This window comes from Dermochelys coriacea, chromosome 17 (genome assembly GCF_009764565.3).
Source record: "Dermochelys coriacea isolate rDerCor1 chromosome 17, rDerCor1.pri.v4, whole genome shotgun sequence".
In the NCBI taxonomy this organism is placed as follows: domain Eukaryota; kingdom Metazoa; phylum Chordata; order Testudines; family Dermochelyidae; genus Dermochelys; species Dermochelys coriacea.
Genome location: NC_050084.1, coordinates 8,456,619 through 8,473,281, shown reverse-complemented (window position 1 = coordinate 8,473,281; position 16,663 = coordinate 8,456,619). Strand labels below are relative to the sequence as shown.

Genomic DNA, 16,663 nt, shown 5'->3' with positions numbered 1-16,663 from the left:
GACTGACAGCCCGCGGGCCTAGCTGGAAACCGCGCGCTGCGCGGCGGCCGCTGCCCGGGGACCGAGAGGCTCCGGCCGGTGAGGGAAGGGCGGGGGTCCGGCCTCCCCGCGGCCTCACCTGAAAGAGGAACGCGGTCCAGTTGGCCTCCATGGCGGGGACTCCCGGGCCTTCGCGGCCTGGTCGGCGGCGGCGGCTCCGGCTCGATCCGCCCCCCTCCCTCCCCCGGGCCCCAGCTACATGGAGCCGACAACAAAGCGGCGGCGGCGGCAGCTCAACATGGCAGCGCCGAGCGGCCGCTTCCGCTCACCCCCGGGCCGCACCACTGCGGGCGCGGGAGGGGGGGGGGTTTCGCGCGGGCAGCGCCGCCAGCCCCGGCCCTGCAGAGAGGCGCGGGCGCCCCGCCGCTCGCGGGGGTGAGTCCACCCGGCGCGGCACGCGGGCGTCTGGGGGGACGCCGCCGCCAGCCGCTTCCCGCCGCCGAAGAGCGGCCCGAGCCTGGCCCGTCCCCCCCCCCGTGGCCCTACCAATGGGACCGTCCCAGGCTGGGGAAGCTGAGCTCGGGAGAGAAGATGGAGGAGAGAGAGGAGAGTGTCCAGGGCTGGTCACCTCCTGCCCCCCTCCCCCCTCCGGGATATGGGGAGGGGGACTGGGGCGGGGGAAGGAGCATCCTCTCCTCTCCCCCCTCCAAAAGCCAACCCTGCCCCCCGCTATCAGAAATAGCTCGGAGGGAAACAATAAAAATATCCATCATTAATTAGGAAAAATGTAAAAGTTTTTTTTTTTTGGGGGGGGGGGGGGAGAGAACCTCCTCCTCCATGCCGCACCTGCATCAGCAGGTGGAGATTCTGCAGCACGCGCTTCCCATGCAGGATGTCAGCATCTTAAAAAAAAAAAAAATGTTGTAACTCTTAAGTAAAACCCCTCTGAAATAGAGAAGCGGGGAGGGGAGGGGGGATACATATAAACCGTAGGCAAAGCGGCTGCCAATTTTATCCCAAATGATGGCATCCAGGACAGCTCATGGAAATTGTGCAAGGTGAACCTGTTTCCATGTGAAATTTGCATATAATAATGAATATGTCAAAGGGGGATGACACCAAAAGTTATAGCTCACTTCATGGGATGCATCCGATGAAGTGAGCTGTAGCTCACGAAAGCTTATGCTCAAATAAATTTGTTAGTCTCTAAGGTGCCACAAGTCCTCCTTTTCTTTTTGCGAATACAGACTAACACGGCTGCTACTCTGAAATCAAAAGTTATGGGTGTTTTCCCCCCAACAACATCCAAACTGGCCTGTTGATGCAGTATAATGTCTGTTTCCATTCAAAAACTGGACATAATAATTTTTTAAAAAGTGCTACACTTTTAGTTCAGCTTCACTCCATCATCCAGTGCGCCCTCTTATCTACTGGGGCCACCTGTGGCTTATTTCAAAGGCCATCTCTTATTTTGTGTTGTTAGCATCACACAGTCCCACCTCAAACTCACAGTCTTGGGTCGGTATTTCTGCAATAATCGTTCAGTTGGTTATCGTCTGACAAACAGATGTATGCTATGGTGCCACTAATAGAACATTGTGGGTTGTGTTGCTCAAGCAAACTTCAACATGCATTTTTCATGTAGCTGCATAGGTACAGCCACTGGGGGTGGCTTGAAATCCCCCTTTAACTTTTTCCTCTGCAGCTACTGCAATCTCCATCATGACTGCAGGGGTTCTATATTTCCATTCCTAGTCCCCCCTTTTCTTCCCAGCTTCCACCCCAAGCATTTTCTTATGATGACCACACCTTTGCAAAGCTGGTCCTTTATTTCCTCAAAAGGTAGGTGGTTTAATGCTATTTAAAACAGGGTCATGCCCCATATCTGTTTTTCAGCGCAATTTCTCTGGATTATCCAAAGTGCAGCCACCTCCCATGAGATTTATATTTTCTTGATATATGTATTAAAGCACTTAGCTTACTAGGCTCATTTGTAGCCAAGGCATCTAATGCATCATCTAGATGCAAATTATTGCCACAGTCCCACAACCCCTTGAGTACGTATTCATCTTTAAATGCATGAGCAGTCACATTAAGTACATACGTAAATGTTAGTAGGTTTGGGACCTAACTGTTGCATTGACTTTACTGCTCGCTGTCATTGCTTACTTTAGTTGCTCTTATTTGTAGGCATGTTCCTTCTCTTAAACAATAGCACAGAAGGTGTACAGTAGGCACCATTACAGACATCCCAGATGGCTGTTGTACATTTACAGTGTTCCCCATTAAGTGCAGGAAATACCACAAATACAAACTTGGTAAAGTCAAATACTGAAGCACAGCAAATGGATTTTTTTAAACAATACTCACTGGACATGGCACTTTACAGAACAGGACTGTTTCCCAAGAAAGCTGGGAATTGACTTGCAAAACCCTCCTGGGTTAGCCCTAGTCAATCCTCTTTACTCAGGCCAAGGTCCCAGTGACTTGGAGTCTTGGGTGCACAATGAGTAAAAGATCCATCAGCTTATTGCATTCATGCTTTAGGAAGGGAGACCACAATGGATGTATAAGAAATGCAGGCTTGTTACCACTGATTACTTGGAAGCTTGGCCTCAGTAAGGAGGGCCTAATAGGGTCCCAGCATAGTAGGTTTTCTATGCTATTCCCCACCACCACACCCATACTGAAAACCTGGTTTTTTTCCTCATAAAAATTAAGTTACATACATTTAATCCAAAGACACACAGACTTCCCCAACAGTAATATTTCACTGCTAATGTTTCACTGTTCAGAATAGGGAGAGGAGGGTATCTAGAAAGGATAATGCATCCGATGAAGTGAGCTGTAGCTCACGAAAGCTTATGCTCTAATAAATTTGTTAGTCTCTAAAGTGCCACAAGTTCTCCTTTTCTTTTTGCGAATACAGACTAACACGGCTGCTACTCTGAAACCTAGAAAGGATAGATATCTAGTCCTTAGAATGAGGGAGACCGAGGCTCTGTTCCCATCTCCGCCATTGATTTGTGGGACCTTGGGCAAATCACCTAGTTTCTGTAGTATGCTGTTTCTCTGCCCTCTGTAAAATGGGAATATTTCCCAACTTTGTGCAAACATGGAGAGCTGTAACTAATTCTGTTGATTCTTGCAATTTTATCATAAAATCTTGTAATATGTGTGGTTATTCTTAAAGACCCAGCTCCTGGAGACAATTGATTTAATTAAAGCAGAGATTCATATGTAAGAATAGTTCCTAGACCTTGTGGTTGGGGAGAAAAGCATGAAAACATTAACCCTAAAAGGTTCAAAACTAGACGGCAAATAAAAAACCAACACTGATTATTTAGAAAAAAACATGATTTTTAAAGCCATTCTCTTGATATTTGGGAACTTGACTCACTTTTGACCACTTGGGATTGATCACTGCTGTAACACTTTATTATCCTTGGACAGAAAGTGCTAGAGATGATGCATTTTTCCATTGTTATATTTAAAAGCCTATTACGCATTTTGAAAATTCAAGGCTCTAAAGAGAGTAGCCCACTAGAGACTCTTACAGTACAGCTTTTTTGTCAAGACGTGGATGACTTGATCTTCTCTGGCTGGTCTGCGCTAAACAGCCTTGTTTACAGAACACAAAATGCCAAGCAAATGCTCATTTCCACACCTCGCCTTTTCAAGCCATTCGATGCACCACTCAGGAAAGTCAAATATGCCTGGGAGCTAGAAAGGCCTTTTTTAAAATTCATGCCCCCCCCTTTAAAAAAAAAGCCAACCTGGGCACACAAGTTCTCTTCCTGTCACCCCCTCACCTAGTAATTATCTACATGTTTACACATCATCCCTGCTGAAATAAAGCAGCAGCCTGCACATCCCTTAGATCTGCTCCCCTGCCTTTGACTGGGGAGAAGCGGGCCCTGGTCGCACTATTGCTTTGGGGAGGGGTCCTGGGGGGGGTAAGATTTCTTCCTCTCATGTCCCCCATCTGACTTGCCCCCTCCTCACTTATTTACAGGGAGGTTTCCTCGGGGCTGGAGGATTAAATTTCAGAACAAACATTAGAAGCCTCTAGTGGACCAATTTGTACCGTGGGGGGGGAAGGGGGGTGCTGAGAGCCATGAAACCGAACTGTAAACCCTGGATAGGATGGAGACCGCTTCAAGCCGGCCCCCGCACCCCTAGCTCCAGCATCTATGCTCTTGTGCCCTTGCATTATTAGTATTATTCTTTTGCAATGCGTGTTGAAGAGCGCCCTATATTTTTAACCTCCCGCAGATCCAATCTTTCCCACAAATGCTCTCCTCCCCCGTCCCCTTCAGGGTTAAACACAAGCCAGAGAATTACAGCTGGGGGGGGGGGGGGAGAAGAAGGGGGACGACAAAACAAAACACCAATCCAGGCAGCCGCAGCTTGCCAGCCCGCTGCGTTTCAATGCGCTGCTCAGGAAAGCTGATGCTCAAACAAATGTGTGAGCCTCTGAGGTGCCACAAGTCCTCCTTTTCTTTTTGTACGGATTGCACCGTGTCTTCCCCGACCCTCTGCCCGGCGGCCCCCCCCCCCCCGCTTTGCAATCCGTTGCCCCCGACAGCAGCTGGAGGGAAGGGAGAGGCTGGTGCAGCGGCTTTCCAGCGCAGGCGATGCTCCGTCCGGCGGCAGCAGCCGCTCCTCCGTGCCTGCAGCCCGCTAGGGATGTGCTGCTTTGGCTGAAGGGGGTGTGGGGGGGGAGTAAATAAATAAAAAAAATCCCGCAGCCATGCTCGGCGGGCGGTGCAGGTTACACATTGCACCCGAGCGCCCAGACGAGGAGGAGAGCCCGAGCAATGGGTGTGCACGTCTCTCTCCGCAGCCCGGTCCCCCGGAGGAGCCGGCTTTCACCCGGGAGTAGGGGCAGGGCTGTTTCCTTCCTTCGGCTTGTTTTTATTTTTTGGCGGGGGGGCTCTTGTTGTTCCTTTTTTTTGTTGGTGGAGCGGGGAAATCCAGCCCCAGACATTCAGAATGGGAGCCAGACGCTCCGAAAGCAGCCCGAGCACGCCACCGTCTACACCCAAAAAGAAAAGGAGGACTTGTGGCACCTTAGAGACTAACAAATTTATTTGAGCATAAGCTTTCCTGATGCATCTGATGAAGTGAGCCGTAGCTCACAAAAGCTTATGCTCAAATAAATGTGTTAGTCTCTAAGGTGTCACAAGTACTCCTTTTCTTTTTGCGAATACAGACTAACACGGCTGCTACTCTGAAACCCGCCTACACCCACAGAGACATCAGAAGAGATTGCGAGGCAGAAGACACCTCTGAGTCGTGAAACGTGACCACAGAGAGCATTAACTAGGATTTGCCCAGGGTTATTTTAAGCGGCATGGGGCGCCCTCGTTTCTTTTTGGTGTCTGTAGAAAGCACGGCTTTTATTTTTAATTCAGTTGTTTTTTTTTTAAAAGCTAGCAAAATACTAGCAATGGTATAGCTGGTCGCCCCTAATTTTTCTGGTGGATTATTTGGAGCTCTCAGATTTAGTTTGTAAACTCTCTCACCTTCATTGGAGGGAAAAGGGTGTTCAGTTTTTAGAATTCAGAGTAGCAGCCGTGTTAGTCTGTATTCACAAAAAAGAAAAGGAGGACTTGTGGCACCTTAGAGACTAACAAATTTATTTGAGCATAAGCTTTCCTGATGCATCTGATGAAGTGAGCCTTAGCTCACAAAAGCTTATGCTCAAATAAAGTTTTTAGAATAGCTCCCTCTTTCTAGTGCTAGATCTCAAAGACTTCCTTTCTCCAGCCTGTTCCTTAGCCAGGTGTTAAATAGGTCAAAATCTTTGAAATGGTGTGACTAAAAATGTTCCCCTCCTTTGTTCAGCTTTCAGACCGTTGTGATGTCCTAATTTCAGGTTTTGGGGTCACAATACAGCCTTTCATGACAGACAATTTACCATTTGTTTCTGGGAGGGCACACAAGGCACTGTGCAAATACAGGTTCTGCACTGGAGAGCTCAATCTCCTCTGTGCCAAGTGCTTTATCCTGTGGGCAGCAGTTCAGTACACAGAGCACGGCTAATCAGTGCCAACTTCTGCGTCGTGCCATTTTTCGCCAGTGGGGAATTTGGACACTCGTGATGGGACAGCCAGGGGGTGCAGGAGATTTAATAATTAATTCAAGAATTTCTCATTTCTTAGTTTAGTCAAAGCTCCTGTTTATAGCAGCCAAATAATAGTTTGAACGTGGTTCCTTTAACAGCGTGGAGAGGGATTTCTCCCTGCTCAAAAAAAGCTTTATAGATACTCCATGCATCTGAAGAAGTGGGTTTTTTACCTACGAAAGCTTATTCCCAAATAAATTTGTTAGTCTTTAAGGTGCCACTGGACTCCTCATTGTTTTTGTGGATACAGACTAACACAACTACCCCTCTGATAATAGATACCCCCTCCATCATCTGTAGGCTTGCAGTGCTGAATAACTCAGCAGTTCCTACTCATAGTTCAGCTCTAGGGTGCTACACAGGCCTTTCCTCTTTTGTATTACAGTGGCACTCCTGCACTCCCCACCCAGCTCCAAAGAGATTCCCCTTTTGGAAGAGTGGTATAGAGACAGATGCTGTGCAAGTTTCACAGTGATGCCAATGGACCTCAGTTCTGAATTGCAGTAGCCCTTGATTCTTGAGCCCCTTTTTAAAAGAAACTGACAATCATTCCAATTTGTGCAATGGATAGAGAGACAGACTGTGCAACAGATGCACACACTTTTGTCATTGTGGATAACTTGATAGAATCCTAAAACTGGAGATCTGAGATCAAGTTGGGCTTTAGGTGACAAGTGAAAGTGACTTTGGAGCTCTTATTCAGGTTAACCAACTATCATCTCAGCCAGGTTAATTCATAATCATACAGCTTTTTACAATAACCCATTTCTGCTTAGACAGGTCCAAGAGTGGACAAACTGGGGTCTTGCATGTCAGGATCAAAATGAGTTGGCAGGCTGTCAATACAATCTATCTGTCCCTCACTGGACCAATGTAGATATAAATAGAGGGGAAGAAGAAGCAGGAGAACTAAACAAAAAGCACTGGTAAGAAATGATAGTATCAAGCTGCATGTCCAGCAAAGTGCTGCAGGAATCAATGTTGGGCCTTGTTCTGTTTAATGTTTTCATAAGTGAACAGCAAGAGGGGGGTAAACAACATAATTCAATCTGAAAATATTGTAGATTGACATTTAAAGTAATTAGCTTGCATGAATCCATAGTTTAGTTCTTTACTACATGTTAGGCAATATGTATGCTACTTTATGGCTACATTGCAACCTTGTTCAAAATGATCAGCATCTGTGTACAGGGTGTGAATAAGGGACAAACAACATTCACTACGGGGCTGTGTCACTAATTTTTCTCCCAATGAGGAAAACTTCCTCTAACATCCCTATTTCTCTGACTGTTTTGCAGGCTGGATATTTTCCCCAGATGCTTTTTTCCTTATTTTATTACAGACAGCAAGTGTCAGAGTACATATAAAAAAGTAAAAGGCAGAAGGCAGCAGTTGAGTGACAGAGCAGTGTTAGGCCTGTATATTATTAATAGGGTGCTAATTGAATGGACATAAGTTGAAAGCAGAGAGTGTGTATTGGGTTGTGTATTAATTAAGGAACCGTGCAAATGCTCAGTTTTTGGAATAAAAACCAACTGAACTTTGTTTTCCTGTACTGTGGTGTTTGGTAACACCTCTTCATACTTGCTAAAATTCAGCTAAATTTTTTTGTTGGATGTTTCACAGACGAATGGAGGTGTAAGATTATTGTTTTATTTATAGACTGAAATAAACAGAAGTGTTGTTTGATTTAGGATTATTTATAAATGGTACAAGCCTCAAGGGGACTATCCCAATCTAGCCTTTATGTTCCCTAATTAAAACTTTCAGGTAAGATATTCAATAGATTTACACTGGTTTCCTTCAGGTTCTACTCTACAGTCAGAGGATAGACAGAGCTGTGAAGGGAAGGGAGAGATTTCACCCAGCTGGGAAGAGAATCAGCATGAGAAACCCTAAACATAGCTCTTTGTTGTCAAACGACTCACACAACACTTCTACTGGCATGCAAAATGTGAAACATTTGAGTGGTTCAGCCGGTTACAGGAATTGAAATTACAAATTGCCAACACCTTGTTAGCCCTGATTTTATTTATTTAGCATGTGCATAGTCATCTAGCCAAGCAATGGCATCTTCAGTAGCGTGATGCAGTTCTTCTAGGCCACCGCTGAACCTAGTCATCAGGCATTCCTCGACAATATGCGTCATCGGCTGTGTGGCGTCACAGCTGCACAAAGGGCTGTCACGAAGGCCCCAGTGACACTGGTCGGCTGCACAGAGACCTTGCCCTGTCCAGAACCTGTTCAACAGGGGCCATTGGTGATGGAACAGGTCAAAACCAGGCAGGCAGATTGTGGGGTTGGCAATGAGGGATTGGTTGGGGAGGGTTTCAGAGTAGCAGCCATGTTAGTCTGTATCCGGAAAAAGAAAAGGAGTACTTGTGGCACCTTAGAGACTAACAAATTTATTTGAGCATAAGCTTTCGTGAGCCACAGCTCACCGATGAAGTGGGCTGTAGCTCACGAAAGCTTATGCTCAAATAAATTTGTTAGTCTCTAAGGTGCCACAAGTCCTCCTTTTCTTTTGGTTGGGGATTATAACAGATATCCATTCCTCTCGCCAGAGTGATTCTGCACTAATATCTTGGCGTAGCGGATGATACCATAATGGACAACGTGACGGCAAATGTGCAGCTGGTGATTTTAAAAGGTCATTGTGCAGCTGCAGGCATGAGTTGGCGCATACTTTCTCCAGTAACTTGCCAGTGGCAACCTCTCGTCTGATATGAGGAGCAGCAATATTGCTCAGAACTGGGAGCCATGGGAGTGGAGTCAGACGCAGGGTGCCAGAGATGATACGCATGGCAGCACGTAACTGGGTATCCACCAGTTAGCCCTGATCACCACCTTCCTCTCTCCCATGCATAGGGATTAGGGTTACACATAATAATGAGAGACAGCAGCAGAGGGTTTGCAAAATCTCACTAGTCAAGTTTAGATTTTCATAAGGCCAAACGTGTCCATCTCTGGACTGATAGATAAGGTTACTTACTATCCCCTCCTCAAGCCCCACCTTTGCCACAGTGCCCGGAAGAAATCTATTTTGTGTATCCCATTCCCTACTCTTCATGTCAATTATCTTCTTACATTGTAGTCTCCTTGGGGCAGTGACTGTTTCTTCTTTGTACAGCACATCCATCTACCACCCAGACAAGTGAGTAATCATCCAATTAGTGCTCTTCTTCACTGCAGAATTAACTTGAGTTATAACTCCAGTCCCAACGACACGCAAACTCTTAACTCCATTATGGTGGTGCTTTTGACTGAAGCTTGCTGGTTGGTCAATAGGTACAGGCTGCAGTTTGAGTTAGCACAATTTATCAGCTGCTAACACAATCACCCTGTGCAGTTTGAGGATTATTTTTCAGCATGTCTGCTCTCAGTCGAGTTCACTTGGGCGTGGATAACTTGAATTAACTTTGTAGTGAAGAGAAGCCCTTAGTGAGGGCTAAACTAAGAGGCAGCTTAACGAAGTGTGAGCTAAACTTATTTATAATACATTTACACAATAGTCACATCTGATTTTTAAAGTACATGCAAATATTTTAAGTGTATCCCATTCCCTCCTCTTCCTGTCAATTATCTTCTTATATTGTAGTCTCCTTGGGACAGTGACTGCATCTTTCTTTGTACAGCACATCCCACAACAGGGCTTCTGGATACAAGTATAATTTAACACTGAACAGCAGCAAAGACCATTGGTGGTTCAAAATTAGACACCATTTATCCCCTTTCCCTGGGTTTAGCAGACCAGGAGAAATGGGTCTGTTTCCCCATCCCCTCTTTATTTATTTTTTTAAATGAAGTCTTCAGTTAAATAATCTAGACCTAGACCCAGCTTCCTGGACAACACCACCCTGCTTTCTTTCAGAGTGGCTCTAGAAACATATTACAAAATGTTGCCCAATTTCTCACTAGACTAAGTTACAGTAAATATCAGCACCTGGGCTCAGACAATTTGTAGACCCCTTGGGATAGGGTTGCTTCCTGACACTGTAGGGCAAAGGTGACCCCCAAAGGTGATCAAACTCATTCTGAAGGCAGAAAGGGGAAAAGGGGTTTTAGGCCCCGCTTTCTTTTAAAAGGGAGGTGGGGAGAGAACAGAAGGGAAGAGATTCCTCCTGCATTATAAATTCAGGTGTTACCTACCCTGGACTAATGAAAAACTCCTAGAATGAGGACATCAAAAATCATACGTAAATAAAATTTGATTGTTGAGAGGGGGAAGTCATTGCTATTCAGACTATTTGCAACTTTAGTAATAGGGGTTAGCAATCAGTAACAAAAACAAAAGCACCTAGAAAAGCTCTCTCTCTTAAGGGTTCAACACCTTACTTCTTCAATTAAAGGCTGAGAAAGCTACAAGTCCTGATTCATCCAAGAAATCCTGACAAACACTAAAGATCAGACTTGAGATTCGTGCTGCTATTTCCTTTGGTTACAAACAAAGAGGAAGAAACACTTAAAAAAAAAAAAGGACATGAATCATTCTTAATAAATAATAAAAGAGCAAAATAAATGAAGGCCACGAGTTATTTTTTCCCCTTGACATAGCATGTCTAGAACCTTGCAAGGCAATATGAACAGGAGCAACAAAATTCTCTCTTACTTACCTCAGACAGACCTAGAAACCTGTAGTAGCTTCAGAGATGAAGAAAGAGAAGCCTGTCTTTGGGCAAACCTGTAGGGAGAAAGGGCTTATGGGAGATCTATTTATAAAGGGTGTGTGTCTGTTGAACATATAGGAATTTCCTTTACTCAGAACATAACTAGAAGTCTAAAAAGCCATTTTTAAAAAAATATTAAAATATATGCCCCAAGGCAGACCGGACTTCAGGTAATGCACGTATATGTGCCTCAGTTTCCCCATCTATAAAATAGGGATAATGACACTGCTCTCCTTTGTTAAAATGCTTTGAAATCTACTGAAGAAGAGCTCTGTGGAGCTTGAAAGTTTATCTCTTTCACCAACAGAAGTTGGTACAATAAAAGATACCACCTGAGCCACCTTGTCTCTCATATAAAAGTGAGGTATTATTATTATATTGATTAAAGCAGTTCTGCTTCTAACAGACCTATGCCATAGGAACTTTGACTATTATGGCTTTGATCCTGTACACCTCACTTACCCTAAAATTGTGATAGTAACACCAACATTATCCTGCTATTCTTCATTACAAGAGATGTAGGGTCTCCAAGAGAATTTCTTCTTAAACCCCCTCCACCAGCAAGCACCCCCCCCAGATATCACCCTCTTCCCCATACCTCACGGGCACCTGCAATATTGGAATGAATAAAACACCATCAGTGCTCTCAGGACTATCCTGTGGCAATCAGTCTGCTCTCTCTGTAACACGTGCCAGTGTGAATCAAAGATAATATTCCAAGATGCAGCATAAGCCGGTCATCACCATTGGCCCCAGTAACTCAGTCCCCTTTTGTCATAGATCGCTGATGCTGCAGAGACAGCTGCATAGAGATCAGGATTTGCAGCCTCCCATGGGACACTCATTAGCAATGCTCCACAGGTTAGATATTGTCTAAGGTCTTTCCCCAAAACTTCCACCAGTTCAAACATTGAATCAGTTGTTAAAGCTGGGGAGAGTAGTAATGAACATAAGGCTTTGACGGACAAACCCATTTTTACTACAGTTTCATTTTGACTTACTCTCCAGCAGTTTTAACTGAAAATGGCAACCTGAGCCAGACAGGCTAGTAGTTCATCTGAACCAATGTTGGAAATGTCTGGTAAATTTCTACAGCCTAAGGACCGGATCTTGACGGTGTTGAGTGCCTTCCACTCCCATTACTGTCAATGGGAATTGCAGGTGTTTAGGATCTCACTAACAGTGCTCAGCACCCCACAGGACCAAGGCTCACAAGAGGGATGTTTTCTTCTTCTACATGCTTGTTCTCTGATGAACTTGGCCAGCCTGCCCAAAGAGCAGAAACTTAAGGATGTTTCCAAATCCCCAATGCCATTGCACTGCAAACATTCTCACAGTTATAAGTCTCACAGTTATAAGTCACTTATAAGAGACTGCAACTTTGTGCAGAAAACCAACCCACATTATTCATGCCTATTTGTCTCAATTAGTAAGCATGCACTGGGAGACACAGACAGGTCAGAGAGAGAGGAAATAAGTATTGGCAAGCTTGTCACGTTCCGCATGTAATCTAAGTAGCTGGTGTATTTAAAACGATCCCCCATGAAACAATTAACAATTGCTGTGTTTGAAGTGCCACCATTACACAGTGCTGTCTGAGCGTTAACTCAGAAGCCTACTAACTACAAAGTACATGTTAATTATTTTACTATGGTTATTTTAACAGAAACATCTATTATGTTGGGGCTGCAGGCAGGACTTGAGTGATAATTGTATTTTTATATTTATTACATTTATATAGCGCACATCTCAAAGCACTTTATGAAAGCATATAAGGATTATTATCCCCATGTCACAGCTGGGATAACTGGGATACAGAGATTATGAGCTGCCCACACCTTCTTTATAAGGTCTTGTATACATTTGTCCTCAAGGTATTTCAAGATGCAGTATTTTAACTAATCGTAAAACTGTTTGCTGAGGTGCGCAGCCATGATTTCATCTCATGAGTATGTACTTGAAATGCTAGGAAAATGTTGTCAAATATTTTACTTTAGAGGAGTCCCTTTCTGTTTATGCTCTGCTCCCAGAGAGACACAATGCGCTTTGAATTTCACAGCTTCAGGGGAGTGAAGAGCCCTTGAGTGTATAAATAAATTGAGAATACATTCCTAAGAATTTATTCTCAGTGAGCAGTTTCCTTTAGTCATGTTCTTAATTCCATGTCTTATTTATTTTCTTCTTTGCAATCTGATCTCTCCTTTTTCAAATATTCAGTGAAGTTAAAAAGAGACATATTTAATAATGGGTAAAAGGAAATACTTTTTAAAAGCAATGTGGGGACTTACTATTGCAGAAACTTATTGGGACAAGAACAGCAACTTAAGTTTTGAAGAAAGTACTAGCTATTCTAATGGATAATATCTACTGTTATGCCAGCAGTGATTCCCAACCTATTTACTACCTTGGGCTGCATATGCAGCTCTCTGTGCATTATGTGGGCCGCATCCACACAATATATATACTATCTGCATGACCCTGAGGATGTCACATGGGCTGCAGCTGTGTGCTGACCGGGCTGCAAGCGGCTGGAGAACCACTGCTGTCTAGAATATAAACATGCTAAGGGCTCTCTCTCCCTCTTCATTTTCCAGGACATCAGCTGGGATCAAGTAAAACGTCCTCTACACCAGTGGTTTTCAAACTTTTTTTCTGGTGACCCAGTTGAAGAAAATTGTTGATGCTTGCAGCCCAGCGGAGCTGGGGATGAGGGGTTTGGGGTGTGGGAGGGGCTCAGGGCTCTGGGCTGGGGGTGCAGGCTCTGGGGTGGGGCCGGGGATGAGGGGTTTGGGGTGTGGGAGGGGCTCAGGGCTGGGGTAGAGGGTTGGGGTGTGGGGGTGAGGCCTGCAGGTTGGGGCCAGGAATGAGGGGTTCAGGGTGTGGGAGGGTGCTCAGGGCTGGGGTAGAGGTTTGGGGTGTGGGAGGGGGTCAGGGCTCTGGGCTGGGGTGGAGGCTCTGGGGTGGGGCCAGGGATGAGGAGCTTGGGGTGCAGGAAGGGGTTTTGGGTTGGGGGGGCTCAGGGCTGGGGCAGGGGATTGGGATGCAGGGTTACCTCAGGCGGCTCCTGGTCAGCAGCGCATTGGGGGTGCAGTGGTAGGCTTCCTGCCTGTCCAGGCACCATGGACCGCACTGCGCCTTGGAAGTGGCCAGCAGCAGATCCAGCTCCTAGGCAGAGGTGCACAGCTCTCACCCATGGGCACCGCCCCCCCCAGCTCCCCTTGCCCAATGGGAGTGCGAAGCCAGTGCTCGGGGTGGGGGCAACATGCAGAGCCCCGTGGCCCCCCTGCCTAAAAGCCAGACCTGTGGCTGGCTGCTTCCAGGGCGCAGCGCGGTGTCAGAACAGGTAGGGACTAGTCTGCCTTAGCTGGGCAGCCCCGCCGACGAGATTTTTAAGGGCCCGGTTGATGGTGCTGACCAGAGCCGTCGTGACCCAGTGCCTTCCATTCCGCCACCCGCAGTTGGAAAACCATGGCTCAGGGCTGTCATGCCAAGCCAATTAATAAGCATATCGGACATGCTCGAAAGGGTGACCCGTTGAATTCTCCTGGGCTAGGAGAGATGATAGCTAAAAGGAAAGGTGTGCATGTCTGTAAAAGAGGATAATAAGAGGGAGGGCACCAAAAATACAAAAGATCTAGCTCCTAGAAAAAGAATCTCACAGTTGCCCACTTGTATGCACAGCAATCATTGTCTCTGCTCCCATGAAACACAATGCCTACAATCAATCAGCTAACTTGTTTCTCCCTGGAGGAAATGAGGGCATCATTTGTACACTGCATCTCTCTCATTTCCAGTGGCTCAAGGTCTCTAGGAGATCCTGCTAACAAAAAAATGCAGCCACATCATATCACAGGAAGGGCTGATGTTTCTGAAAGCTTTGTGGAGAACGTCATCTTTTCTTTATAATTAGGCTGTCTGGAACATCTTTTCAAAAGGAAAACAGGATGCAGGAAATTACCAGCAAAGTTGGTTGAATTACTCTGGTGAAGCATTATTGAACTCAACGAAGCAGCAGCAAGAAGCTACTCAGAGAAAAGAAGTTTCATTAACAAGACTCGGTAGGGATTTTTGAAAGAGCTTCTTGACTTTCTGCTTTTCTGAAGTCCTCAAAGACAAGCTTGAGGGGATGCATGTGCATTGCAGGGAGGGGAAATGGGGAAAAGGAATGTGGGAAATGCAGTATGGACACATAATGGAGACAGCAAGAGGAACTGTTGAAAAGAAAATAGGATTATTATTGTGATTAAGAGAGTAATAATCAGGATTGTATAATGAGCAGCACTGGGAAAATCAATCACCATGAGTAATTGTAGCTACGATATTACTAATTGGAACAGTAGTTTCAGCACATTTGTTGAGAATATTCTTGCTAAAAGATTGACTTTTGTTGGCAGGAAAAAGACAGTTTGTTTACTTGGTCGCTCCAAAACCTGTTACAGGGTGGCCCAACAGTAAGAACAGAGGACTGGGGGTCAGGACTTTGAAGTTCTCCTCTAACTTCGTGATCTTGGGCAAGTTACTTACCTTCTGCACACTTCCACATCTCCAGTTGTAAAACTTATCTTTTCAGTCAGCCTACAAAGTCCCCTTCTGTACATGCTGCTGCGGTCAATTTTTGTGTGTGCATGCTCAGCTTGGTCTTTCAGCACCAGGATGGGTTGCCTTCTGCACAGAGATATGATGAAAGCACTGTTTCTCATTCCCAAGGCAGTTACTGTTAGCCAAGGGGGAATATTACTAAAGGACCAGATTTATAAAGATATTTGAACACCTAAAAATGCAAATAGGTCCTTCTGAAAATCCCACTAGGCACCTATCTGCATCTTTAGACACCTAATTACCCTTGTAAATCTGATCCAAAGTCCCTAAACCAACAATAGTAGTTGGAAATGTTATGACTCCTTGAATCTGAATGAGGCTACCTTATGACAAAGTAGGGAAAAGTTATGAGGTTTCTGACCAAAACCATAGAAATCAACTGTTGTCTCTTTCTAGACCCTTAAATGCTCAGTCTGAGCAACTGCCTTCCATCACATTCTATTTACATACTACTCGTTTGAATATTTACATACTAGTGAGGCTGGTGAAGAGTGCTATCTAGAGGTTACAACGTAAGATGGGGCTTGACACCCAGGTTCTCTTCTGTATTCTGCCACAGTCAGGCTCTGGGACTTGGAGTAAGTCACATGAGTTCTCCATGCTTGTTTCCCCATATGTAAAATGGAAAAGAGATTGGTAGAATTGATTAGTTTTTAAAACTGCTTTAAGAAAAGGGCTGTATGTGCAAAGTTTTACTCAATTTACATTTAATACATATGCAGTTTTCCTAAACTTAAACATCGTAATTCCTTTCTGTATTTTTATTAATATCAGGACAATCACAAATATTTTCAGTCTAATATCTGTAAATCTCTCTCAGTGGACTATATTTTTCACTTGTAGGGAGATGGATGATTTTATATATCACAGATAGATTACATAGTTTGTTGTTCCATCACTTAACTTCTGTGGATTTTACAGTATGTATAATCCTAAGAAGGGGAATGGAAAGCTGACAAGGCTTCTAAAGGTCTTGCATGTTCAATGAAGCTGTTTGTCTGTGTCTAATGAGAGACAAGAGGTAGAAAGACTGTTTTATAGATCATGTTGTTTTTCATTCTCCCTATTTCATGGTGTAGAGCAGACTCCATAGCTGCACTGACTTCTATTGTCTGGTTTTCTCAGTTCACTTTGCCACACCTGCTACAGAAACCCTTTCCTGTTTCCAGTGGAATTCTAACCATCCTCAATAATCTTCTCTTGCCTTTGATGTCCTTGTGAATCTCAGCTTTGTCCCCTTTCACCCCATGGCCCTCCTCCTCAAAAGCCTCCCAGGACTTGTTTTTAC

General features: G+C 45.0%; 1 protein-coding gene and 1 long non-coding RNA gene across 6 annotated transcripts in view; one reads left to right on the top strand and one right to left on the bottom strand.

The window, feature by feature from the left end:
• VEZF1 (vascular endothelial zinc finger 1) overlaps positions 1-288 on the bottom strand; it is a 15,749-nt gene extending 15,461 nt beyond the window's left edge. For 3 of the 5 annotated variants that reach the window (XM_038375782.2, XM_038375784.2, XM_038375785.2), the window contains exon 1: positions 119-287. In XM_038375782.2, coding sequence (XP_038231710.1) covers positions 119-151 — 33 coding nt within the window. In that variant the 5' untranslated portion in view covers positions 152-287. Of the gene's footprint in view, positions 1-118 lie in introns of all 5 variants that reach the window. The other 2 variants (XM_038375781.2, XM_038375783.2) reach the window with 1 other exon arrangement.
• Positions 1-16,663, top strand: part of LOC122456955 — a 20,476-nt gene extending 3,813 nt beyond the window's left edge. Inside the window, exons 2-3 of the long non-coding RNA XR_006276153.1 lie at positions 7,573-7,580; positions 16,651-16,663. This is a non-coding gene — a long non-coding RNA (uncharacterized LOC122456955). The remainder of the gene's footprint in view (positions 1-7,572; positions 7,581-16,650) is intronic.